The sequence below is a fragment of the Dermacentor andersoni genome, chromosome 11, assembly GCF_023375885.2.
Source record: "Dermacentor andersoni chromosome 11, qqDerAnde1_hic_scaffold, whole genome shotgun sequence".
Taxonomy (NCBI): Eukaryota; Metazoa; Arthropoda; class Arachnida; order Ixodida; family Ixodidae; genus Dermacentor; species Dermacentor andersoni.
Window position 1 is genome coordinate 77,068,000 of NC_092824.1, and position 25,082 is coordinate 77,093,081.

General features: G+C 46.2%; 2 protein-coding genes across 7 annotated transcripts in view; one reads left to right on the forward strand and one right to left on the reverse strand.

The window, feature by feature from the left end:
• Positions 1 to 20,603, forward strand: LOC126517572 (E3 ubiquitin-protein ligase Siah1-like). Of its 4 annotated transcripts, XM_055064371.2 has the most exons (6): positions 319 to 507; positions 659 to 790; positions 6,843 to 7,247; positions 11,358 to 11,490; positions 15,378 to 15,484; positions 17,827 to 20,603. In XM_055064371.2, the coding sequence occupies exons 3-6, from the start codon at positions 6,938 to 6,940 to the stop codon at positions 18,195 to 18,197; spliced, it is 921 nt and encodes a 306-aa protein (XP_054920346.2). In that variant the 5' UTR covers positions 319 to 507; positions 659 to 790; positions 6,843 to 6,937; the 3' UTR covers positions 18,198 to 20,603. The 4 variants fall into 4 exon arrangements, with proteins under 4 accessions (XP_050023285.2, XP_054920346.2, XP_050023284.2 ...); XM_050167328.3 differs by lacking the exons at positions 319 to 507; positions 659 to 790 and adding an exon at positions 1 to 125; XM_050167327.2 differs by lacking the exon at positions 659 to 790.
• The window catches only part of LOC126517571 (uncharacterized), a 9,707-nt gene continuing 5,196 nt past the window's right edge, over positions 20,572 to 25,082 (reverse strand). For all 3 annotated transcript variants that reach the window (XM_050167326.3, XM_072285477.1, XM_055064369.2), the window contains exons 3-4: positions 24,560 to 25,017; positions 20,572 to 24,075 (exon numbers count right to left, since the gene is read on the reverse strand). In XM_050167326.3, coding sequence (XP_050023283.1) covers positions 23,920 to 24,075; positions 24,560 to 25,017 — 614 coding nt within the window. In that variant the 3' untranslated portion in view covers positions 20,572 to 23,919. The remainder of the gene's footprint in view (positions 24,076 to 24,559; positions 25,018 to 25,082) is intronic.

Sequence of the window (25,082 nt, forward strand, 5' to 3'; positions counted from 1 at the left end):
TTCACAGTCGTACACGCTGCCACTGCCGCGACCAGCCGACCGCGAAAACAGCTGATGACCCAGAGACTGCGACACGGCTCCTCAGTAGAAGCAGTAGCACCGACGTGCTCCACCCGATGAGAAAGGTAATTAAATCTCGCATTGGCCTTTCCCTTTAATTGACGTATCCACATCGCAAAAGTGCCGCGCAGTTAAGAGGCAGCAAAAGGAAAGCAAACCACGCCGCCTCGCTCGACGAGCGGCAGCCGTTTCGGCCGTTTCCTCCCGAATCACCATTTCCAACATTTCCTGTTTCGACGCGTTACTTTTGTTTTGGTTTTTGTTTTGCCACTGGCGCCTGGCGCTGTTCGCTTCTCGCCATTGCTGCCGCGGGCTCTCCTGGGTCTCGGTGAAAAGATATGGGTCTATACCGAGGCCCGACGTCGTCGTGAAACCTTCTTTGGCGCCGACGCAGCGGGGAAAGCGAGGCTGGGCGACTCGATGAGAAGACAGCACGACTCTGGCCGCGTGAGTTATGTGGGGAGACCCTCCGCCGCGGCCGAGGTCGTATAATACGCACTGCTACACATCCCGTCGGCGACGACGGGCAACTAGGTTGCGCGCTTGGACGAGGGCGATACTATTTGAGTAATTTTCACTCGGTCTCCTATTTCCGCAGTCCGCGGAAGTAACGCCGCGTCGGGTATCGTGGTCGATCCGTCTAGCGACAAGCCGTCCGTGGATGTGTGCTAACCCTTGGAAGACAGATTGGAACAGCTTGGCAGACGATTTCTGGCTGCGAGGTGGAGGGGTCAGTAAAGGCAGAACCTTTTCTTTCTCTTGTTTTGTCGATTTGCTCTGTCGCCTTGCGCTAGGTTACGATCGTCTCGTCGCGCGTCGATAACGCGACGGCGCTGAAACGGTTCCCAACACGACGGGTGAGAGGTTTGCTCATTTCGAAAGGGGCGATTGTCGCGTTCTTCAACTGGTTCGCGCGACGTCCCACGCTTGACGACTTTTGCCGTTCCGTCGGTGACCGTGGCTCCTTTTTTGTATTTTCTTTTTTTTGTCGTGTCTCCTATTGCCTAGAGAATTAGCGCCGGGATACGCAGCTGCCCGTGTTGCGCGCCCCTATCATGCGTGGCCGCCCGAAGTCGTGTGTACAGTGTACGAAGCAGACACTGTGCCTGTCACGCACGCGAGAATGCGAGATGACGTGTGTTCGGTTCAGTTGAGGTCACTCATGTGATAGCGGCTTCCCTTCTAGTAGGGGAATTCGGTTGCGCCATACGTACGGGCCGATTGATAATCGATACCACATACAAACAACAGCGCGCCTAAAAAAAGAGCCCGCTCGGAGAGGAGCGCTGCATATACCCCGTAGGGTAAGTTGCGGCTCTCGAATAAGCAATCGCGTGAGGCTTTCGCAATATAGGCAAGTCTTGTTTCGAAAGAAATGCGCGGCCACGCGCAGGGGCCACGCACTGCCGATTCGGGTGCAAAAGCAAAATGTTTCACACGTTCGCTTTCTTTGTGGGTATGGCGCCCAAGGCTATATTTATATGGTCGGTATTAAAATAGCTCATCTCATGCCGCAAATGTCCTGCCTCATGCACTCTCGATTTCTTACCTCCTGGTTGAATTTCCCGTCAGAATATAAACTTGCTTGTGAAATGTGTGTGTGTGTGCGTGTGTGTCAAGTTAACTGCTGGAAATAGACAAAAAGTGTGAATAGTTGGGCATTGGCCAGTAATGCAGCATAACTGACTGACAATTCCCACTTGCATTAAAGAAGTCTCTCTAATGTTAGTCGTAGTTTTTATGATGTGAAAGAAAGGTTTGAAGAGGTGGCGTAGAATTCATTAATATGTGCTGGAAGTTGCATGTAGCCATCTCTTTTCGTGCCCTAAACCGCATTACCTATTGTTTCGTGCATCTATTATTTTCATGCTGTTGTTCATTTCACCATTGTTTTGATGCTACCTATTGTTTTCCACTGTGCAATTAGTGTGTTAGGGTTCCCTCTTTTCTTTGTTGTGGGGTTGATTGTCCGTGAAAATTATGTAACATGAAGTCTTGCTTGCAGCCCACATGTCCCGGTAGCCATAGAGTACCCTACTGAAATTGTGAGAGGGAAATCTGGTGCTTTAAGTCATTAGACTGGCACTGGGAATGACGTGCACCAATGCCTCTGTGATTTGGCATGGCTTCATTGAGAAAGCAGACTGTACCTTCTTCTGTTGTGCTTTGTGGTTCCTGCGTGTTCCATGTTAGTCGCACATTTCACTAGAGCAGTTGTGTGTTTACATTGGAAACCACCTTTGATTTCATACATATGCAGGCAACACTGCGAAGGCTCTCTAAAAGACTTTACCCGCTGCCTGTGTTCGGCAGCCAGAAAACAGCACACCACATATGAAAGATTAATGTATGCATCATGCAATTCAGTGTAACACTCTGGTACTTTTATACTGCAAAGTATGGCCACATTCTTACACAGAAGGCGTCGCAGATCTGAATCTATTTACCACTAAGCAAGTGGAGCGACACATCTTTGATCAGAGACCGCAGTGCACCACTCCTGCTCTGACAAAAACATAGTATGTCGCAGCATATCACTGCAGCCAGATCCGTTTTAGGTAGCGATGCTCTCCGTGGGTGACTGTTTTCGATGATTTTAGTCCTATTCATATGTAATGTTCTGAAAACAATGTTATTGTGAAAATCGGATGGTGAGGGTAATCGCTGCCATGCAGCAAACTTGATGTGACAGTATTAGGTTAGAACAAGAATCCGGAAGGTTATTTGCAGCCGAAAGGGTGAAGTTTAGGCAAATATATTAGACAAATTCACACCAATTGCACCACACACACATTCCATCCAGACAAAACCACTGTTCAACCACTTCAAGCCTCCGCCTTCCTGTAAACTTCCATCTTGTTTGCATGTTTTCATGCAGAAATTTAAAATGCATAGTAACCCTCAAGCATTATGACGTGATATAGAGCTGCTGCCTCTAACATTGCTCCTCCTGTTACTGTGAGTACGCCATAACTATTTCCATAACTATCGACACAGCTATAAATCCTGTTCTTTGTGTTTTGCTTTAAAAATACTTTTTCACCGTGTTAACTTGAATGCCATAAGTTTACAATTAAAATTAACGCCCAAGCATTCTATACAGATGGTTATACAGCAAAGCTGGAACATGTGTCCCTGGCATTTATCACTGGGTTCATCTCGAGAGTTCACTAAATGAGAGCTGCTTGGTAGGCTGCTGAATCCTCGGTATGCGATTGCTGCTTGTGCTCAGCTGCACGAGCCTGTTTTTGTGCTTGGGCTGCAGCATGGCAAAGATGAGCTCATTGGCGGTTCTGCTCTCGGTGTTGCTGATAGAAAGCTGCCTGCTCCTCCCGAGTGCATATGACGCGTGGCCTACCCATTTTGAAGCCGGAGAGAAACTGCTACAACAGAGAGCAACGATGTCGCTGCTGGCGCAGCTAATCTACCACCACCAAGGCCTTTTCACTCCTACCCATGACGTCATGTTACCTGGCCCGACTGCCATAGAATCTAATGGGAATGCTCCCGAGTAGGCAACAGAGACCCCCGCTTTCATCACGCCATCCTTGTCAATGGAAATTTTGGGCCAGGTAATGTGATGTCATGGGTCGGAGTAAACAGGCCTTGTGCCATCTAGGTGGTGTTTGTTAACCGCGTGCCTCTTTCTCTTTTTTTTTCTTCTGTACATGTGCATGGGTTTGTGCCAGAGGAGTTTTTGGCGTACAGGCAACCGACCGGCATACGGACGGATGGACATATCGGCTAGCCATATACAGCTTCGCTGTAAAAATAGGGTGCTCACATTTTCATACATGCTGTATTGAAGTTGTATACTCGGAATTCAACATGCCCACCGCGGTAGCACAGTGGCTGTAGTGTTGGGGTGCTGAGCTCAAGGTCAGCGGTTCGATCCCTGCCACAGCAGCCACATTTTGATGGTGGCTAAAAATCAAAAACATTTGTCTGCTTTGATTTAGGTGCGTGAAAATTAATTGCCCCCCAACTACAGCGTCTCTTAGTATATCATAGTTTTGGCACTTAAATTTAACTTACGAAGTCAACACAAACAGGGTGCCTTGACTCGAGGAAGTATGAAAGACGCCCTGATAGCATCTACCCAAAGCTGTCATGCTGACTTGCATGCTGTCACATTTCTTGTGGGTGCTTGAGGCATCTCTGGTGCATTTTAGTTAAGCGTACAAATTATGTGGCTGATGTCATCAGCACCAGGATGTTTCGTAGGGGCACTAATGAGCAAAATTATTTTAACCATATTGGTAAATTTCCCTTTGACAATACCAAAAAGCCACTCTTTACTGTAAGAGCAAGCTTAGTAAGCAGGAAAAGATTAAGAAACTAGAGTGGAAAGTTGTTTCACTTTCAAAAACGTCGCTTGGCTAACAAAGAACTTGGCTTAACTTGTACACGACCAAAGTAATCGGACAGGAAATCATGAAAGCACATAGCCATTATTGCATAAGTAATTCTACAGTACAGGAAGAATGAACTGCATCGACATCGGCTTGAGCAACAAGATTAATTTCTTGGATAAGGCCTCTGTTGTCCTGTGCTTGCCACCAATGCCGGCGCTCAGCCGCCGTCGCACACTCCTCTCGCAGTTTCCTGCTTAGGAATGCATTAAAGCGGATGCTAGATTAGATAAAGAATATTTCCCAGGATGTCGCATATGTTACCACTGTGGTATTAAGCACCCTGACCAGTAAGTATCCTGTTGCACAAAAAAAAAAGGGTACTGCAAATATCAGTTGTTGGTTTCTTTAATGTTTGTTCTGTGCATTATATGACCTGTGTAACCTCTTTTCCTTTTTTTATCTTGTCTAGCATATAATCTATGTTCATTTTATTTTTAATCGAAAGTGGCCATCATATCTATAGCCTAGTTGCTGTAATGCTGATAATGCCTAGGCTCGCTATCTTGCAACTGGATGCTTATCCTTTCAAGACAGAAGGGTCACTGGAAAGTTGTCAACTTGAAACGACCAAGAGTTGGGGGACAAGGGAAGCCTCAGCCTAGAGCCAATACTTTGACAAATCGACTTTCCTTGTCGACACTATACGCCCGTAATCAGAAATGCAACTTAAGTCAAAGCCCATGCTTGACTTGATTTAGATGACACCTGGCGTTAACGTGCCCAAAGACGCTCACTGCGTTTCCTTCGGCACGCTCACGATAGGCGTCAGTCAGATCAAGTCAAGCATGGGCTTCAACTTAAGTTGCATTTCTGAATACGGGGGTAAAATGTGTCTTTATTGAGGACAAGTTCCTTGTCGAAATATTGGCTCCAGGCCTGCAATAAAACTTTTTCTGCAGCTGCAATTAAATTTGGGCCTCGTGAAAAGGCATAATTTCAGATAGTGTAGATAGAAAGATCTCGTGAAAATATTTTCATTTGAAATAAGAGTAGGTGTGTCACTGCCACTTTTCCTTCGTATCTATTTATCTATTGTGCTGAATAGCTGAGCCTAGCGGTAATGGCAGCACAATGGTCTGCAAGCTGCAATAAAACTGCAATAAAACTTTTTCTGCAGCTGCAATTAAATTTGGGCCTCGTAAAAAGGCATAATTTCAGATAGTGTAGATAGAAAGATCTCGTGAAAATATTTTCATTTGAAATAAGAGTAGGTGTGTCACTGCCACTTTTCCTTCGTATCTATTTGTTATCTATTGTGCTGAATAGCTGAGCCTAGCGGTAATGGCAGCACAATGGTCTGCAAGCTGACGGCATCACCGGATGGGTTGGGTAAAACATCACTACAAAATTTGGATGTAGTACTTTGACTACCTATGCTACGGAATGCAATGAAGATTGCTTATTTAGCTGTAAAGTCATGATGATTAGTTAGTTGGGACTACTACTCCTTTTGGGTTCACATTAATGCTAGAAAATTTGTACATCATTCTCCAGAGCAAAACCAGGGCCACGACGGAAGAGAGCCCATTATTTTGATTATTATTTTGTCGAATTGAGTGTTCATTAATCCATGCCCAAGTCTGAGTTACGAGCGTTCTTGAATTCTCCTATCAGAACCATTTAGAATCGAATGTGTCACCTCGTGCTTAGAAGCAGTTGCAAATTTTCAGTAGCATTCAGTTACGTGGTGACAAAATTTAATTTGTTAATTAAGTGCATGCAGTTAGCAGTTTGTTCTGCTGATTTGTGAAATCTGGGGACTGAGCAGTTTGACTTTTTAACTCTAATTGCATGCAAAAATCTATTGTTGTGATCTAAGCCATTGGCTTTATCCCAGTGAGGAGACAGGAACTGCTTGCACAAGTTATCAACCGTAGTACGATTTAATACACTCGCATATAGCACAACAATACACATGACTTGCAATTGCATTTTATATTGTAGCACACAGGGTATAGTTATAAAAACACCACACGCACACAACAGAGCACAAGTAAAACAAATATTGTTACTCGCAAAAAGAGAAAACAAGGTATTGAGAACACAAGCATCTGTTAACTGTGTTAACTGCTAGCTCTCTTGCATAGTACGATTCGCCATGCTTGTGAGTTTGTTAGTTTCAGTGCTAACAGTGCAAGAAGAGACCATTTTGGGTTTGTTGGCATGTAAGCATACACGTGGGTATTTTTTTCTTTTTTTGCCGAAAACAAGATATCTGTCTTGCACTAGGTACTGACATGCAACACCAATATGATAGGCCGTAGAAATATGATTACAGGTGGTTACAATCTGTGCAGAGCATGGCACGTCGCTTTGAAAATTAGCAGCAGCGCAAGCGGTGAGCAATGCAGCGTTTCTCTTCAACAGGGGTTGTCCGCCCGCGGCAGCGGACACACTAGCGGCGAAAGCTCGTGCTGAGGAGCGACACTGTGCGGTGACCAGTGGCAGCAGTGCTTAGGAGCATGAGTCGGCAGGCGGCCGGCAACAAGGGGGGTGGTGGCAAGTCCGAGGCGGGTGGCGGTTACCCTGCCCGAGGGGCTGCAGGCTCGGACGCTGCCGTTGGCGCTCGTGGTGCGGCGGGACCCTTTCCCGGCGGCAGTGCACCACCGGCGTCCACGTCCAGTTCGGCATCGGCCCTGGCCAGCCTGTTCGAGTGCCCCGTCTGCTTCGACTACGTGCTACCACCCATCCTTCAGTGCCAGAACGGGCACCTCGTGTGCTCCCCGTGCCGACAGAAGCTCACCTGTTGCCCCACCTGCCGAGGGCCCATCGGTGAGTCCTGCTGGCTGACTATGAAGTTGTTGCGTCTCTGAAAACGAAAGAAGAGTTTAGATCCTACTTTAGCTGCCATAACAGTGATTGTGATGCTGATTTGCTGTCACTGTACCAGGTGAAAAGTTGATTAAGAGCTCAGCAAGCTGGTACATTATACATAATAAAAGAACTGAGGTACTGCAGAAAACAAGCTCTTGTAATGCTGGTGCTCGGCGGTACTGGCACTTCTTTGTACTGGCACTTGTTGGCATTGATACTTGTTGGTACAAAGACTTGTGAGTAAAGATACTCATCGGTCCAGGGAGGAATGCCCGGTGATCAGGTGCTGGGCGATATTTTCTGTCTACCTGTCTGCTACCTATGTCACATTGTTTTTCTGGGCCACTTTATTCTTTCAGTTGTCACTGACTTGACCTTGTCACCAAGTGCACTGATCAGACCGAGTGGTTACTTTTAGGCCTTACTACACAGTCACTTTCTAATTTGTCGCATTACTGTCACTGCGAGTTTCTAGCTGGGTGTGCATTTCCAGCAATCCAAGTCTGTAACTGTAAACACTGTAGCAGAATGTGCACCAGCCAGCAACTGCCATCATCCATTAGAGCACTCCCCTGTTGCTTCTGAAGGACTTTTGTTTCCCATTTCACTCGCATGACACGATGAACGGCAGCTATTTCACCTTAAAAGAGTGAATTCTTTAGGGAGAAAGTGCATTCCTGCCAAATACCCAACTATGGCCTTGAAAAAGAAACACTAAAAAAATGCTGTTGTTGAAGGGAGTTCCTGTGCGAGCAGATGCCAAAGTAGAATCGCTGTCATTTGCAGCAGAGGACAACGGAGGGCCAGAAATTGGTTGGAGCTGTACTGTTATGCATTCGCCCACACAGCTGTGCGACATTTCATCGGCTCATTCCAGAGGCACCTTGAGATTTTTGCTTGTTGTGAATGAACCAGGCAAGTACCCAAACAGTGTCGTGCGCCGCCATCACAGCTTACCCAGTGCCCACTTGTGGGCAAGACCCTGTCAAGTGCCTTTCTCTTTCTATTGCCTATGCCGTTTGATGTAATTCGTGTTATCTGTGCCGTTTTAGTTGTTATATAGTCGTTTCAGTTTTCACTTACTGTGTTTTTGCACATATAACCAGTTGCGAAAATATTTTTATTTGAACAGTGAAGCCGAGGGGGTGCAGGATGCCTGTATATGTGGCTTCACGGCAGCGCACGCTGCACTGCCGTGAAACTGCATATAAAAGCAAAGTTATCCGCCTTATCTGCCATACAGTTTCGTTTTCTCCTAGAGAATCCCAACCCTGTATGTTGAACTCCCTTCACCCCTCTTTCGTGGTCACCCATTCTCCTCGTCTTTTTGAGTCACTATGTTGCGTTTAGTAGTTGGTAAATAGTGCACTTGGTGCCGGTGAGCCAAAATTCAAATCGCAATGAGCTGTGCGCAATGGCAGTCCTTTAAAGCGCAGCAGCAGTTGGAAGATTCTCAATGTTGCCAAACAGATGGGGAAACAGCTGCTGGCAAAAGTTGCAACATAGGCGAGTCGTGCTTCCTTGAAGGAACACTGCTTTTACGAAGATTTGAGCATTACTTTTTGTCATTATTTCCCTGTGTTATATGTGTGGATTTTGTTCTTTTTCTTTCTGAGCTGTGGTAATTGGGGGTGTGGGTTATGCGCAGAAAATATGATACTTTCATGCTAACTCCATGTTAAGTGTGGACACCTGTGTGTTTCGGTTCGCCTTCAACGCTTCCCTGCTATAACACTGTAATGTCCAGCATGCCTCTACACGGCTAGACCTGCTCATAGCACCAACCACTTCTCTTCCTAGGTACCAGTGTGTGTGTGTTTGCACATGCTTAGTTTCTATATTGTCCTTTAATAGTTTTACACGTCAGCAGTCGAGAAAGTGCAATTCCTTTTTTGAGAAAGCCTTAAGCACTGCAATATACCTCAGTGCACTTAGGAGCACCGAAGTACACAGAGCTGGTTGTGTAAGTCGGGAAATGGTGAGAACCTAGAACAAGGTCCCAGGGGCAGAGGGGAAAGCACATTGGGCATATGCCGCCCCCCTCGCCATTTTGAAATTTTTGTGCATGGGGTATACCTGGAATAGCACAAGCAACATCTGCCTGCCCCACCCAGTTCCTTGAAAAGAATCCCTGGCTGCGCCACGCAGCCATTGACTGCACCATGCAGCCATTGACTGCACCATTCAGTCAATTGACTGCATGGTGCTGTCAACGTGACAACGCTGCACCAGTTTCCTGCTGAAGTGCCGTGTGGCTTCACTGAAATGTAGAGCATGCAGCCATGAAGCCGCTTCACGTAGCAGAAGTTGCGTACAACACTACTCACATCTGTGATTTCTCATCTGGACGTGGGTGATACATATGCGTTATTTTGGCACCGGGATATGGCCGTTCCCTTTCTTTTTTTATTATTTTCGTTTTCTTAAAAATCTAAAAGATATGAAGAATGCAAAAGACGTGTCAGGTCTTTAGTTCAGGTGAACGCTCATCTCCTCCTCTAGCCCAGCCGTGGCCATGGATGCGCATGGCTGTCCGTGCAGCTGAGCGTATACATGGCACATTTGCCCTATCTTGGAGGTAATCTGCAGCGGGTGCAAAGTTTGGCCAGGCTAAGATGGCTGGTCACTTCATCTGTGCTGTCGTCTCGTATGGCTAGTGTTGGAGATTGCGTAATCTCAAATTAGGGGACATATTGAAGTGAGAGGGAGCACGAAACACTCCCAGTTGCCAGCGCTCTTAATCTTGCCATTATCGTGACAGAGCGTACGCAGTCATTGAGTGAGATCTGTTCATGTTTGCCTGTGTGTATGCCACACAAAGCTTGTTAATTAGTGAGCAAATGTTTAGTGCAATTTGTATAGCCGATAAAACTACGATAAACTCCTTACCTCGTGTAATTCTTTGGCACATTTCTATCGTTATCAATGCTTCTTTTTCGGGGCACTACTGCAGCTCTATTTTTCTCCTTTCTATATCAGCGGCGAGAGGTGCAGGGTTGTAGTTGTCAGAGAGTTCGTACTACCATTTAATCTGCAGTTCTGTGCTTTCCTGTTAGATGTACTTGTTCAACAAGGTTCCACTGCAGGCCCGGAGAAGCCACTGAAGTATCTTGGCCATTTTAAGGCATTTTGAATGATTTTCCCGAAATACCCTTTGCATGCAAATTGTTGTGAAGGGCAATTGCATTTTAATGTGCAAAAAAAAGTTCTTTTGGGTAATTTTGTTGGACTTTTGAACTCTTTAATGCAGTCTTTTTGCCTTGACTTTGTTGATGCCATTTGAAAGAGCCTTCCCTGTTGGGCCTTCATTTTACGAACAAAAGCACACAGCAGCCTGGAGCATTCAAGGTGGCTGGCGAATTCCACGATGCCTCCAATCTGTGGACATATGTATGACATATTTCCAGCCGTTTCATATTCTTCAATCTTGAAGAGACATGCCGTCTTCAGTTGCAATTATCCCAGGAACTAAGTCTTCTCCTGACATCCATCAAGGCTGGGTGATATTGAGGGGCATTGGCTGCCGTTACAACTAGACTTATAGGTTCATTTCTATATTTTGGTGTGTTGTCCCAGTATGGAATTTTGTTGGTTGCTAGAAAATCTAAAGCAGGTGGCAAGATGGTACAATTACACTCTGCTTTCTTTCTCGTGTTTGTGTGTGTTTGCGTGCATGTGTGTGAATGCACTGCGCAAACAGACAAGCATATAAAGCTCAGCTGTTCATTGATGCTGATTAACTATACTACTACATGCATTTGTCCCCAATGTTAATTTTGGTGAACAGTGCCTCAAATGATGAAGCTTGTAACCAGTGGCATATAGAGTGCATGTCTCTAAGTAGTTTGGTGGTGTCATCGCAGTAGTGAATGCAGTTTGCACATTTGGTAAGTGTTGCGAGATCTACGGTAGGTCGCAACGTAATAGGAGTAGGCACTGCATTTCGGCTTTTTCTTGCGCACATGCACGTGTATATTCGGACGTCTACTGCTGACGCACAGTTATGTCAGTCTTGCGCCCCATTAACTGATGCTGACTTGCAATGTTACGTTGGCACCTTGTGTGCAGGCAACATCCGCAACCTGGCCATGGAAAAAGTGGCCAACACAGTGTTCTTCCCGTGCAAATACTCGCTCACGGGTTGCCCGGCCCTGCTGTCCCACTCTGACAAGCCCGAACACGAAGAGGCCTGCGAGTTCAGGTTTGGCCACAAGTTTCCCCATTTATTAATATCGCCTATGTTATTTTAGTTGTCGGAAATACCATCAAGGCCCCAAAAACCTTGGACAAACTGATGCCAGCTTACTACTTAAAGGGACACTAAAGGTTACTATGAAGTCAAGGTAAAGTGATAAAGCAATGCTCTAGAACATCAAAGGTGTCAATATAATCGCGAACAGAGCTTTAGTAATCGAGAAATTGAGGTAAATGCATGACGCGATTTGAGACCCCCCCAGCGACATTCTGGTACTAGCCCGATGACGAAGGCACTCCTCATCATAATTTGTCACTAGTACTCAACTACTCATATTAAAAAGATCATTTCATTAGGTTATAAGACGAAAGAAAATGCTACTTGTCTACTTCTATTCGATTCTAAGAAAAAGTAACATTTTGACGTTACCCTTCAGTAGTATGGGTGGTCAAACGGTTTCGTTTTTGCTCGACTCTGCGCGTTCGACTCTGCACCGCACGTGCTTTGGAGTTTCAGTTGTTTCGTTATTGCATCGTGCTGCGCTGGTTCTGCTGGCTTGCGAAACTTGCATTTGGAACAAGCAGCAAGAATGCCACATCCATGTGATGTCGTGGGATGCGCGAATGGTCCGCGGAACTTGGCAAAGGGCAGTTGCAGCGGCGAATACAACATTATTTATCACTGTGTGCCAACGAGTGAACCTCTTTGTTCAAAGTGGTTAAGTGCCGTACCTCTGCCACAGCGCATTGGCAAAGAGCCGAAAGATCGCATAATGTGCTTGCTGCACTTTCATCCAGAGGATTACGAGTTCAACGCTGACTTACTGAAGTCGTGTGGAGTGCCTTTCAAAGCAATGCTTTCCCGTAGCGCTGTTCCATCGGTCTTGCCTGCATTCTCTGAAGCGCAAGAACTGCAGGTCGAAGATGGGGCGGTGAGTGCGGCATTTCGTTTTTACAAAGGAAAGGCTACAAATGTGCGAATATGTACAGCCATGACATACAGTTGCCGTCATAGTAGTACGCAACGACGCCTGCAGTGCGAGCCCTCAGCAGCAGTTCACGTTCATCAGTGCTTAAATAGCTGAAGTCGAGCCCAGCATTGCGAGCCAATGTGTCGTTGTCAGGGTCGTCCATTGCAACGAGCGTCAGAGTTGGCGTCATAAAATAAAGAACGAGCTTATCATCACGCGCTTTCCCTTCCGCTAGCCACCATAGTTCGACTTTCATGCTGCTGTCGGCTCTGCCTTGGCTCTGTTTCTGGCCGCGCGTTTGCGTTTTGCGCAGAAAAGCCGTAGCGCCGTCTGCGGCCGCCGTTTTACTCACCGACGGCGCAACGTCGCTATGAGACCATGACGTCGCCACTCCTCGATCGGAGGACGGGCGATTTGAACTGCGCTAGAGGTACGCGGACGCTTCAGAACACATTTTCTCTTAAAATAAGTCTCTTCTTCGGATTAAACAAGCGTTTCGAGGTTTCTGGGATGGTCCTTCAACAGTCCACGTTGACTTAATAATAACGTTTAGTGTCCCTTTAAGCAGTGTTATTGAAGGCTAAGTGCAATGAAATTTCACTTTGGTTAAATTGGTTATAAATTTGTACTATATTGTACCACAATGCACTCTTTGCAAAGCTTCAGGGCTATTGTTTTTTGATTAGCAGCCTCTAAGCAACACCTAAAGGACCGCTGGCAGCCAAATTTTTGTTTGTAACTCTTATGTTTCAGTGAGTAGGTCTGTGCCTGATGATCAAAGAATGAAACTATAGATGCTCTGTGATGTACAATTAATGCTTCCATTGGGGGGTTAATTATGGTAAATGTTAATGTCACTTCCAAATGCATGCCGAAGACCACAAGAAATGAGTGTCGCACCGTTGCGGTTGCAACTGACTGGACACGTGATCCCGTGCGCTAAAAAATCGCTGATGTTGAAGAGCATGCGGTTGCAGAATTAATCTGCTAGTGGCAAGTGCGTTACATGATGTCGTCGGCGTCAGAATCGTGGTCGACATCAGAAAATACAAAAACATTCTTGCATGAGACTCCTTATTTTACAGGAACATTGTCAATAAAAGCGTGTTTAATTCAGTTGCCTATGGCTCCAATGACAGCTGCCGATTGAGCCAGTAGGTCTACTCGCCGGGTGCAGCTAACGGCGCTTGCGATCTCAACGCAGCTCCTCAGTAGAGTGCTTTCTTTAGTTATTAGAGTTATTAAATTTCAGTTATTATTCTAGTGTCACGGGCGCGTGGTGGTACCACAGGGAAGTCTGAATAATCGTGCAAGTTCGAAAAACTGGTTGCCGACTGTATGTGACATTTTTGTCACCAGAATATATATTTTGAGGCAACTCAAAACAAAAATTTCCTTTACTATAACTGGTGGCACATTTCTGACATTGTTTAGCACTAGAATATCCCATGGAAATAAAGCATGGCCCACTGAGTTTTATATTTGCTTAACTATGTCAGTTCCACTATCTTATCCGGGGTTTCGAGGTCGTGGACTTTCACTAAAAGCAAGAATAGTAGAAAATGTTACATCAGTATTAAAGAGCATGAGGAATAGTTGAAAGTGTAATATCACGGCTAGACGAGCTGTTTGGTATATAACCGAGAGCAAGCAGCGCTAACATGATTACGGTAGATATCGGGGCACTTCAAATGGCTGATGCATTGTAGAATGCCTCTGTTGTGCCAACATGTGGATTGCTTATTTCCGTCTGTCGTAACACAGAACTGTTACCACCTATCGCGGTAAGCACATTCAACTATGTTTCACAGCTTGCATGCTGCAATGCATGGTAGCATTGAAAGTCACCATTAAAAACGCAATGCCCTGCATCGGCTTGTTCTGTGCTCCATATTAGCTCTGTTAGCTCCATATATTAGCTTCATATTAGCTCCCAGACGTGGAAGTGTGCCTGTTACTTACATGCCAATTCGCCCAAATTTTCTGGTAGGTTTATGTATTCGGCCTCGTTCTACTATCTTATGAAGGTTGCATCAAGTTTTACGCAGTTCTCCTTGTGAAAAAGTTTCTCGCTGGTCTCTGACCCTACCTTTGCAAGTCTTCGGGTGGGGACACCAGGGGGCTAGCTTCGAGAAATTATGTACGATTTAAATATGGTGGCTTATCGGTCCCAGCTGTTCCATGTTTGCTGCTTTTTGTCTGCTGCAGATAAAGGTTGCTGGTAACAATGTGTGTATGTAACTCACAACTAGCATGTGCAAAAGAACGGTTCTTCCTTTCTTTTTTTAATTTGGGCTATACACCTCCCCCACCTCACTCCATGTCGTGACTGTGGTTCTTCCTGTACGTTTGAAATTAACAGGTTGGCAGGTATGCTGTTCTTTCAGGGGTGTTTGCGGGCATTCTGTGGCATATGTATAGGGATGCTGGCAATATGTGCTACTGGTGATTAATGTATGGATGACTTATGTGCCCCCTTCCCCCGTGACTATCCGCTGGCACACCGTTCGGTGTTCTCGCCATTTTCTGACTTGCACAAACTCTATTCTTGGTAATGGTGATATACTGAAGACATGAAGCCGCACCATAAGGCAAAAGCTGCGTTTACTCGGGCAGTCGAACCTCGGGCAGTCGAAATTAATCTGAAGGCTCCTACCATGGCTTGCCTCCGAATGAGATTGCAGTTTTTACACGTAAAGCGCCTGAATTTGGGCTTGCGTGCATGTGTCTGCGCTTTTACATCTTTTCATTGCTTGCAGTGGTGCCAATAGCGACTCCCCCCTTGTGTGCTTTTTATTGCACGGCCCTTTTCAACTCCTTGCGTGCAGAAATAAATACCATTGGTAGCAACTATGGTTCGTAGAGACAGTCTTCCTGGTCATTCTAATCTCTGCCCTTCTCTCTTTGTTGGGGTGTGATGCAGGCCGTACCTGTGCCCTTGCCCCGGAGCGTCGTGCAAGTGGCAGGGCTCTCTCGACCAAGTGATGGCGCACCTCGTCCACTCGCACAAGTCCATTACGACACTCCAAGGTGAGTCCGGAACGAGAGGTGCATGCAGGGGGAAGTATCCTTGATGCGATCATGGTTGTACTTAATTTTTTTGGATGACGTGAATTTTAAGTCTTTGCCAAAAATACATTGATGGGACGCTAAAGGAAACTGTAATCTGAACTGTACTATTAGTAAATCACTGTTCTGCAATACCCCCTCCCCCCCCAGACAAAATAAAAAATTTACTTTGCCTTGGAGGTTCCCACACCAGTTTTCTGTTGACGCTATCTGCTCGAGCCTAGAAAATGTCTTTATTAGTTCAAATGGACCACACTGTATTCCAAAGGAGCCAAAGGCTGAAACTGGCAACATTTACTGAGCTGCAATGGCCCAAATACGGAATAATTAGTTTGAAATCTCTGACATCACACCAACAGACAGGTGTTGTGGTTTCGCCATGAAATTAAAAAACAAATATGGAACTGTGACCTTCATTTTCTCTTCTAATAATGAGCCTGTTCCTGTAAGATTAGCGAAAAATTATCTGTCTAAACTGATGTACTGTTTCTATTGAGTGTGCCTTTAAACCTTGTTGCAACTTTCGCTTAAACTCATCTCCAAAGCTTGAGATTACACAACCACCAGTACTACTGTTTCAGTAGTTCTGTGCAGCACTGTTGAAGCTACAGGCTTGTTTGACCAATCAGGAGCGGGTGAACACATCTTAAAGGTGCCGTTCTGCTCCCTGTCGTCTGCTAGCGGTGAACACTGCAGCGCAAGTAGTGGCAGCATTGACTAAGACTGCAACTGCACCAAAAATGCACGAGTCTTCAAGATATTTCAAGATGTAGAGCGGGGAAGGAGGGTTGCAGAGACTGCGGAAGCGGAGGGTTCAGAAGGACCACTTGGCAAGCGTGCCGCACGGGATAGTGGCTCCGTCTCTTCTAATGCCAACTTGGTCCTTCCTTGCGCATGAAAGAGTAGCTACGAACGATACGACACAAGCAAGTCTGCGGATGCCATTCTCGCGAAGCACTACCCAGGAATAGTCTTCCGCGATGTTGTAGCTGTGTATGAATTTAGCCACCGTCAGATCAATGAACTGTTTGTACTTTTTAAATAGAAAAAAATATCCACGGCAGTGTTGCATTATTATTACTTTCTTTTTTTTTTTTTGTGTGTGTTCTCTGCACGTTTTCATTCAGACAAGTGGAGAACTGTATCTTAAGTATCGTAGCGCCTCAATAAATATTTTATTAAAGAATGAAGCGAAATTGCGTAATAAACCATCCTGCGATCTGCGCTCGCTGGTTGCATAGCATTTTCTCTGCTGCACGGAACTACTGAAACAGTATAAATGTGTGGGAATACAGTGCACATGATGCCAGGCCATCTCGGCACACCCACTTCTTGCACATCTGGCAGGTTACCTCTAAAACATAGCGCAAGGCCGCGTATGTGCTCAAGGAGATGGGGTGGGATGCGATAGGATCTTATTGCACTTTTACTTTTGCGGCGGTCACTCGGTCTTGGTCCCTGCATTTGCAAGCAGCCACTTGTAATACAACAATTTGACCATCTGGATCCATAAAGCTTTCCTATTACTGTCTCGATATTCCTCCATGATGGCAGTGAAATTTCATTATGTTGAAATTTTGTGTAAACACACTTCGTTATATTGAGGTTGCCACCATAGGGTACTTGCAGCCTTTGTAAGAAGTATGAATCTCAATATGTAGCACCTTTGTCATATACACTCATTTGAGACCCCATACTTTCTTTTTTTTTGGTCCAGCTTTTTACATTTACGTGTAATCAGGGCGAACCTTTTTACCAGATGAGATGCATTAATTTGTTCATGCATGCATGCCACAAACCTGATGCTTGTCTAGTTGTCACCATTGTCGCTGTTGTGACTGCTCAAGCTCTATTCAGTAGCACACACTTCGATACAGTCGCCCGACATGCCATTCATGGCGTAAGATATGCCTATGACTCCAGAGCTTTTCACGTCTGAAGACATTGTCTCTGTATATTCACAAAAGGGAAAATTGTCATCCACCTGACAGTAACGCACAGCTAGAAAGGAAATCCAATATGGGTTTCTCGAAAAGCTTTCTTACTTGAAGAAATATTTGCGTGTCAGGGTTGTTTCAAGATTGTCTCAGCTGTATGTACTTCTTGCTTATTACCAATTTAACCCAAGTGGCATATTTATTGCAGTTGACCTTTAAACAGCCTGTGTTCAGCCTGGCAGTAAGAGGCAACATAGCCCTTATACCTTTGGCTCTGCGTATTCCTTTGTGGCCTGTAGTCCAGTTTCGTGGGCACAGTTCTTGGGTTACCAGGCCTCATTCACCACACATCCTTCCCCATCGCAGGTGAGGACATTGTGTTCCTGGCGACAGACATCAACCTGCCCGGTGCGGTCGACTGGGTGATGATGCAGTCGTGCTTCGGCCACCACTTCATGCTTGTGCTGGAGAAGCAGGAGAAGTACGACGGCCACCAGCAATTCTTTGCTGTGGTGCAGCTGATTGGCTCTCGCAAGCAGGCTGACAACTTCATCTACCGGCTCGAGCTCAACGGCCATAAGCGCCGGCTCACCTGGGAGGCCACGCCGCGCAGCATCCACGAGGGCGTCCAGGCGGCCATCATGAGCAGCGACTGCCTCGTGTTCGACACCAGCATTGCCCAGCTGTTTGCCGACAGCGGAAACCTCGGCATCAATGTCACCATCTCGCTGTCCTGAGCGGCGTTGCGAATACCGCGTGTGTGCTTTGGTGCGGACGCGTGCGGCGAAGAGTACGTGGCACTCCTCCCGAATTCTTAGCGGCCTGCAAAGGCACCTTGTGACGTGCACATCGACATCACTGTCTTACCATTTCGTGTGCTGCATTGCGCAAATCGTACAGTACGCTTCCGAGGGTGTGCCGTAGTCTTGTGCGAGCTCAACACAGAGGACTAACCGGAGGTCTTGCAGTGAAGTTCAGTGCAGTGGAGGTTGCCAGTGCATTTGCGGAACAGCGTGTGGGGACCATGTCTCTCGGCTGTGTCGTCGTAGCACGCACGTACTGTGGGATTTTCCACGTTTCTTTTTGGGCATGGATCACCATTTCGTGTGTATGACCGAGACGGCTCTACCGACAACCTCGGTGACGAAGCAGCAGCGTACTACAGAGGTATACCCCTTGCTCGACTTGTTTCATCTGCTTCCAGCAAAGCTCCGAGTGCACTTCTGCAAGACACAGCGGACAACGCTCGTTCAATAGGTCATTACCCAATGCCATCACATCAGCTGTGCGCCATTGACAAGCTTAGTGTGTCATGTTTATGTCTCCCTACGCTAGTGTCCGGCGCACAGGTAGGCAACAGTGGTTGCAACCACAGGCACGAAGCTACACTCACAGCAGTTATGTGCCTGTGATATTCCTGGACAACTGCGTTTGTGACTCACGATTATTGAGTGTGTCTAATTTTTTTGCACTGCCTTTTTGCAGTGCAGACACTCCATAGTGTCACCTGTAGCGGACCAGGCTGCAGCACTGCATTCCTAGATGGATTGCCTCGGCACAGGCTCAAGCAGCTTATCTCTGAAATGAAGTAGCGGCTGCCTTGTACTGCATTGAATCAATGGCGGCACACTTTCAAGTGTTTCTCAAACCTGCTGGGACGTTATTCTCAAAGCACGAGTGATCTCGAGGGCTTTAGGGAATGCTCTTGGAGGCAGTGGACTTCCTGCATGCGAGAGAGTCACTGGCTCATAGTCATCTGTTGCTCACTTGGTCACCTTGTCGAGAGTCATTGGAGGTGGAGACACAGAATCAACATCTTAGCGCGGCAGACTAAGCCGTTCAAGCCTCCGAACAAAATGCCTGTGCGCTGCGACAGTTTGCAGCGTGAAGGCGGGGTCTTGCATTGCAATCGCCATTGGGGAGACATTGAACTTTGTTCTCATTGGTCTGTTGAACTTGTCGGGACGGTAACGCTACTCTTCTGTGGCATGCAGAGTCTTTCGAGATGACTGAAGGCACTGAATTAAGTTTTTTAGCCTTGCACTTGCGGCTGTAGGTCCTCCTCGCGTGGAAAGGCAAGACTGCAAATGAAAGCTTCCGAAAGGTTGCAGAGCCGCATCATGTAAAACCGGTGCAGCACCGAATACTTAACGACCGACTCGTACATCTTGAGGTCATACTGAACCCAAAGAAGGAAAAACTTGATTTCGTGGACCGTACCTGGAACATTTGTGAGAGCGCCGCGACCGATAGGCAGCCCGAGGTCTTTCCGCGACTTTCTCGCACAGCAGTTTCTGCCATTGCCTGTCTCTTGAATGGACAAGCGCCATCACAGAGGCCCGTGGCATCAAACCTGCAGAGTGGGCAGACAATCGCTTGCAGCCCCGCAAGCTCCGTTCTGTTCACAAACGCTCTGCGCACTGCCGCCTAAACTTTTTAAGGCCACTGCGCATCTGTGATGCGCGGAATATATTTTTCAGACTTACATGCCCCGGTGCACTGCTTGTGGCTAACAAGTGACAAATTTTGTCTATGTTTAACACTTTGATTGGTAATTACTCTTTCTTGGCTTTCAGTGCACAGACGTAATCAGAATAATTGTTACACTCTTAAATCTCTACTGTTTGTCAAATGTCGCCAGCTTCTGGCGTCGTCCCTGACAACATAGCTAAAAGATTGTGGGCAAGGTTAGTGCAGGTAAGGAGGCGTTGGCCAACGCTATCCTCTGCATCAAACGCAGGAATCCAAAAGGCACAGAAGTACCCCTGGATTTGTAGAAGCGATGGAACTTGATCAAACGTCGCCCAAAGAGAACCAGAGGAAGAGGGCTGACTAAAGCTTCACTTAATATACAAGATTTACGGACATTTCACGATTAACCGACTTAAGTAACGCAGCGAGAATTTCTACGACTTGGCAGCCCATTAGTTGGCTTGCCTACGATCTGCCTTCTGTAGGACATATGGTGAAAGAAATGCGTTGTTTTGGCCCTGCTATTTTCATGCCAACAGCTAGATTGGTTTTATGTCTCGACATTGCCTGGCCTGTATGCTGAATTCAGAGACGCAATTCTTTTTTGAAGGACGAGAAAAGGACTGTACATATGTTGCATAGTATGGAAATAAATCTTTTAGTACCAACGACACGTTTGAAGAGGACTGGTACACATTGGTTTGAGATGATGATACTCTCTCGATGCTGGCTGTCGATTCAACAAGTTTTTTTTCCCCGCCATTCTTGCAAAACCACAAACATGCATGAAATGCAACTGACGCCAACCACATCATCGCTGCAAAAAAAATTCGTGCACAAAACATTTTTTTTTTTCACACACTAAACTTTTTTCTTGCCTGCTAACAGCGGCAGTACTTTCTAACACATAAGCCACTATGGCTTACATTCGGTGCTGTCAAAACTCTCCCTATACACAACTACAGTTTGCTTGCTGTATTTTCTCCTGACTGCCCTACTGCCTTTTAATAAGCCAACGTGGACCAAGTTTGACAAAGCCGTGCACCGAATTCGCACACTTGACACGCAACATGAACACAAAGCAGCATTAGCGCCTATTAACTGCAATGAGAGTTGCACTCATCCATTATTCTTTCACATTGCAAACAACTGCGGGTTGCAAACATTCAAATGCATCAGCGTTCTAACAAGTCGAAAACAGCAGGCACGACAAGAAGTGGAAAATGCAATCGAGAATGTTCTCTGCGCAAAATTGCAGATTTTCACGGGGGATTGTAGACACCTCCTGCCATCGGGCTTGCCATTCCCACAAGTCTTTTTGATTTCCAACATTGTACACAACAGTTCGGCTCCTTTATGCAAGGGCTTCGTTTACTTTTTCAATGCTAGCACTGCACACACGCGAGCCACTAGCTGAAGAGAAGCAAGAAAATGCCACAATTGAGATTTCATCATTTCGGACGACTTGGACCCGCAAGTTTCATCACCACTGCATGTAGCTGTAATCGGCCTGACGCACAGTATCGCTGGCCAAGTCTCTGCTGGTTTAAGAAGTCTCAAGTCGTTGGTCCTTGTTCTTCACAGAATGCCTGTCACTTGTCACTGAAATGCACTTCAGCCGGGAGCCATAAACGTGTCCGCACACACCAAGTGGCCACAGAAGTTTTCTGGTGATGCTCAAAAATCCTGTTCACAGCTTCGTTACCAAGAGAGATGACGAATGCATGCATGTGACACTAAAGCAGCTAAGCCATTATGGGAGTAATGCACGACATTCATGCCACATGGGCAAAAAAGATATGTTAACTGATTAATGCCTTGCAGTCTAATGCCAGTCACGCGATGCCACATGAACATAATGGCATCAAAGTGTCAGTTGAGGCATAGTGGGTCCTAATGACTGATTTGACCGTCAAATGCGTACTCTCACTTCCGATGTTGGCAGTTACGGCTACAACAGGAAAATACATTTCTATTGTAAGCTGAAATAATTCGACGTAAAATAACTTTATTAATGTTTTTTTGTTACTTCCTAACTTTAACATGTGAAATATATTCTTTACCAGTGTTAGGATTGCTAGACTTGCTGCATCAGTGCAGCTATTGCCACCAGAGTGTTCAATGTCGTCAAACGTGCACGTAGCTGCAACTTCAGATAGAACAGCATTCGGAAACTTGAGGTTCTAGACTCCCGAATAGCATTAACTCTGCAAATGTTGCACCGGTATAAGCCTTGTCTCCTCGGCTTCAAACTAAATTTCCGAGGCGCTGATTTCCTGCTGCATTGTAGTTCTCTACGATATTATTGGTTTGCTGATGTTGAGTGTTGCTGCCCAAATGTGAAGTTATTTAGCAATTTGCATAATCACGAGTTACAGCATTTTACTGACACTGCTATGTCCACCCCAAAAAAACGCTTACTAATGATTTCAACCTTGGCTGGTCACTGCAGCACCAAATTTTCCACTTGTGATATTGGCATCAAGCTCTCTGGAGTGCAGACACTTAAGGTTATGTGGTCTACATTAGTGACTTGATATACACACCAGGCTTCACAGTAGCATTTCGTACCACCCCCTTGCAGAAAGCAAGGACACTTTGCCATGGTGCTGAGCTTATTTTTTTTTTTATTGCATGCAAATCGCATTTAGCATTTGATATTGGGTTCGTGCTTACATCTAGTGCATTTGTAGGATTGTGGGATTTGCAAGTACAAATGGGACCATCCTCCCTTACCAATAGTTGTGTGAAGGAATGATTCAGATACTGTCGCAATTCTGGCGGTCTGTAAAATGTTGCAGGTAAATACACATTGTGCTTAAACTGGCAAAGGTAGCAGCCACACAGTTAAAAACCTTTTAAACCTTGCAACAGTAGTGTCGCCTGTAGTGTCAAACTTTACCTTGCCTCGAAATCGATCGTCAAGAAGTGCTTGCCAACAATCACGGACAAGGCCTCGCAAACAGGCTCCAGCTATTTATGCATGCATTACAAACGGAAAATATTTGAATGTCCTTGTTGTGTATGTTCTGTTTTAGTTGGCAGATGTTTGCTGATGATCTTGTAATTTATCTTTTAATTGTAACTGATGATCTTGTAATGATAATTGTACAACATAGCATAGCCGAACTACGAACTTCAATGCAACCCAAAACTGTCATGGTGAACTGCCATTCATCAAAATGTTTTGAGTATTATCCCATGAGGGGACTGAGTATTGGACCTCTGCTTGCAAGATTTCAGCAAATCAACCTTCTCTGTATCACCTACCTCGTAGATATGTATAAAGCAGCAACATTGGACGATCTACTAATCTGCTTGAGAATGGTGATCTTAGATTTATAGGAATAACTAATTAATCACTGGTTACTACTACTATTCATCCTTATAAGTGTCCAGAATTATGTCGGAGATCAGTGAACAATCCTTTACAAATCATTTATGGGTTCTCACATTACAAAATTGAAAAGGCACGCCTATAGTAAGACACGAGCATGGTAGAAATACAGTCAAAAAGTGACAATCATTGTACAGCCCTTCTATGGGCAACAAGTAAAACAAAAACTTAAAGCCTCGTACTGCCCTTCAAGCCAGAACCACCACAGAGAATACTGCACACAGTGCGCAACAATGGTGTCCCCATGAAAGCATCCAAGCTAACAAATATACACGCATTCCTTGTTAAGGCAGCTGCAAACATTGCACACTATATATATTTTTTTCTATTACCACTTCAATGTGGCCATATCCCATTCAATGTGGTACCATCTATCCACTGGTGTTGCAAGCATTAACAAACACCTGGCCACATTTGTAGTTGAAGAGAATCCAATGTGTTCAAGAGACTTGAGCACTGTCCCTCATTGTGGACTATCTAAAATTCGCCCGATTTCCAGTTCATCGGGCCACAAAGGTTCGTTTCAGACTGCTGCACTTGAGAGACTAGGGCGAAGTGACAGGCTGGCATGGCTCTCAGCCTGCACATCATCACAACACTTGGCTTGCAGAGCTCTGGCTCCCGTAGACGACTGCACCCACAAAGTTGACGGCAGCGGCGAGCACGAACACAGGGAACCACCGGCCGTGCGACTGCGTCACGAGCTCTGCTGTCAGCGGCCCGCACAGGATTCCAGGAATGGTTGCCTGCGTGGTACAGATGGCGCTCGTGAGCGAATGGCAGCTTTCGATTCTGCACCAGCTACGCCACTCCTGAACCAAAAATGTGTGGCACTAACCCATCTTGCATTGCGGCTTCCCCACCACCAGGACATGCCAGGTTACTGAGTCCGAAACTCACAATTTTACAAGCTTCACCGATACATTCAGTGAACAAGACAAGAAAATTCGGCAGCATAGACGCCTTTCCTTGTAAACAGCAACTTTCACCTGTGATCCTAATGTTTGTAAGTTTTTCACAAGCAGTCGCAATGTGCTCACGTTGCTAAGGCCAGAAGTACCAAATGCAGACTGTTCAGAGTATCGATCCTGATGCGTGTGCTTGGCTTGACATCGGCATCATCAGAAACTTGGCCAGATTTGTTGAGGGGTATGCCACCAATGCCACTTCTGCAGATTGTGCATTGACGCTGCCAAGGTCGTACAGATTTTGCAGATTATGGATCCTCACCAGTGTGTTGCTGACGCTGAACGTGAGAGCCGCATGAGCTGGCGCCACGTCGGCGTGGTTGGCCAGGTGGCCTGCGGAGTTGCACGCCAGAAGGCCCATGGCGCATGACACGACAAACAGCGCCGATGCCAGGTTGCCCGCAGCTGCAAATGCGAGCAGACCTATTCCGGGCCCAAGCAGGCCAAGGCAGGAGGTGGCCAGCCGGCGTACAGCCAGCACACTCCACTGGCGGCCAGCCAGCTCGGCTGCTCGGGCTGTCAGCAAGCCACACAATGAGTTGCAGACATACGGCAGCGCCGCCAGGCTGAGGTGGCCTGGCCGGGCAGACAGGGCGCGTGCCAGATACGTGGGAAGCCACTGCATGATGGTGTAGCTGGACCAGTTCATGGCAAAGTGGGCGATGTAGATGGCCCACAGTGGCCAGTGGGTGATCAGCTCCAGCCAGTGTGGAGATGACACTGAAAAAAGAGCAGAAGAAGGTGGCAAAGATGACATGCTCACTTATGAGAAACTAACTAGTTCT

Coding starts and splice junctions, on each gene's coding strand:
- LOC126517572 (XM_050167328.3), top strand. CDS start 6,938: ATGAGTCGGCAGGCGGCCGGCAACAAGGGGGGTGGTGGCAAGTCCGAG. Junction 11,491..15,377: donor GAAGAGGCCTGCGAGTTCAG/GTTTGGCCACAA, acceptor GGTGTGATGCAG/GCCGTACCTGTGCCCTTGCC. Junction 15,485..17,826: donor GTCCATTACGACACTCCAAG/GTGAGTCCGGAA, acceptor TCCCCATCGCAG/GTGAGGACATTGTGTTCCTG.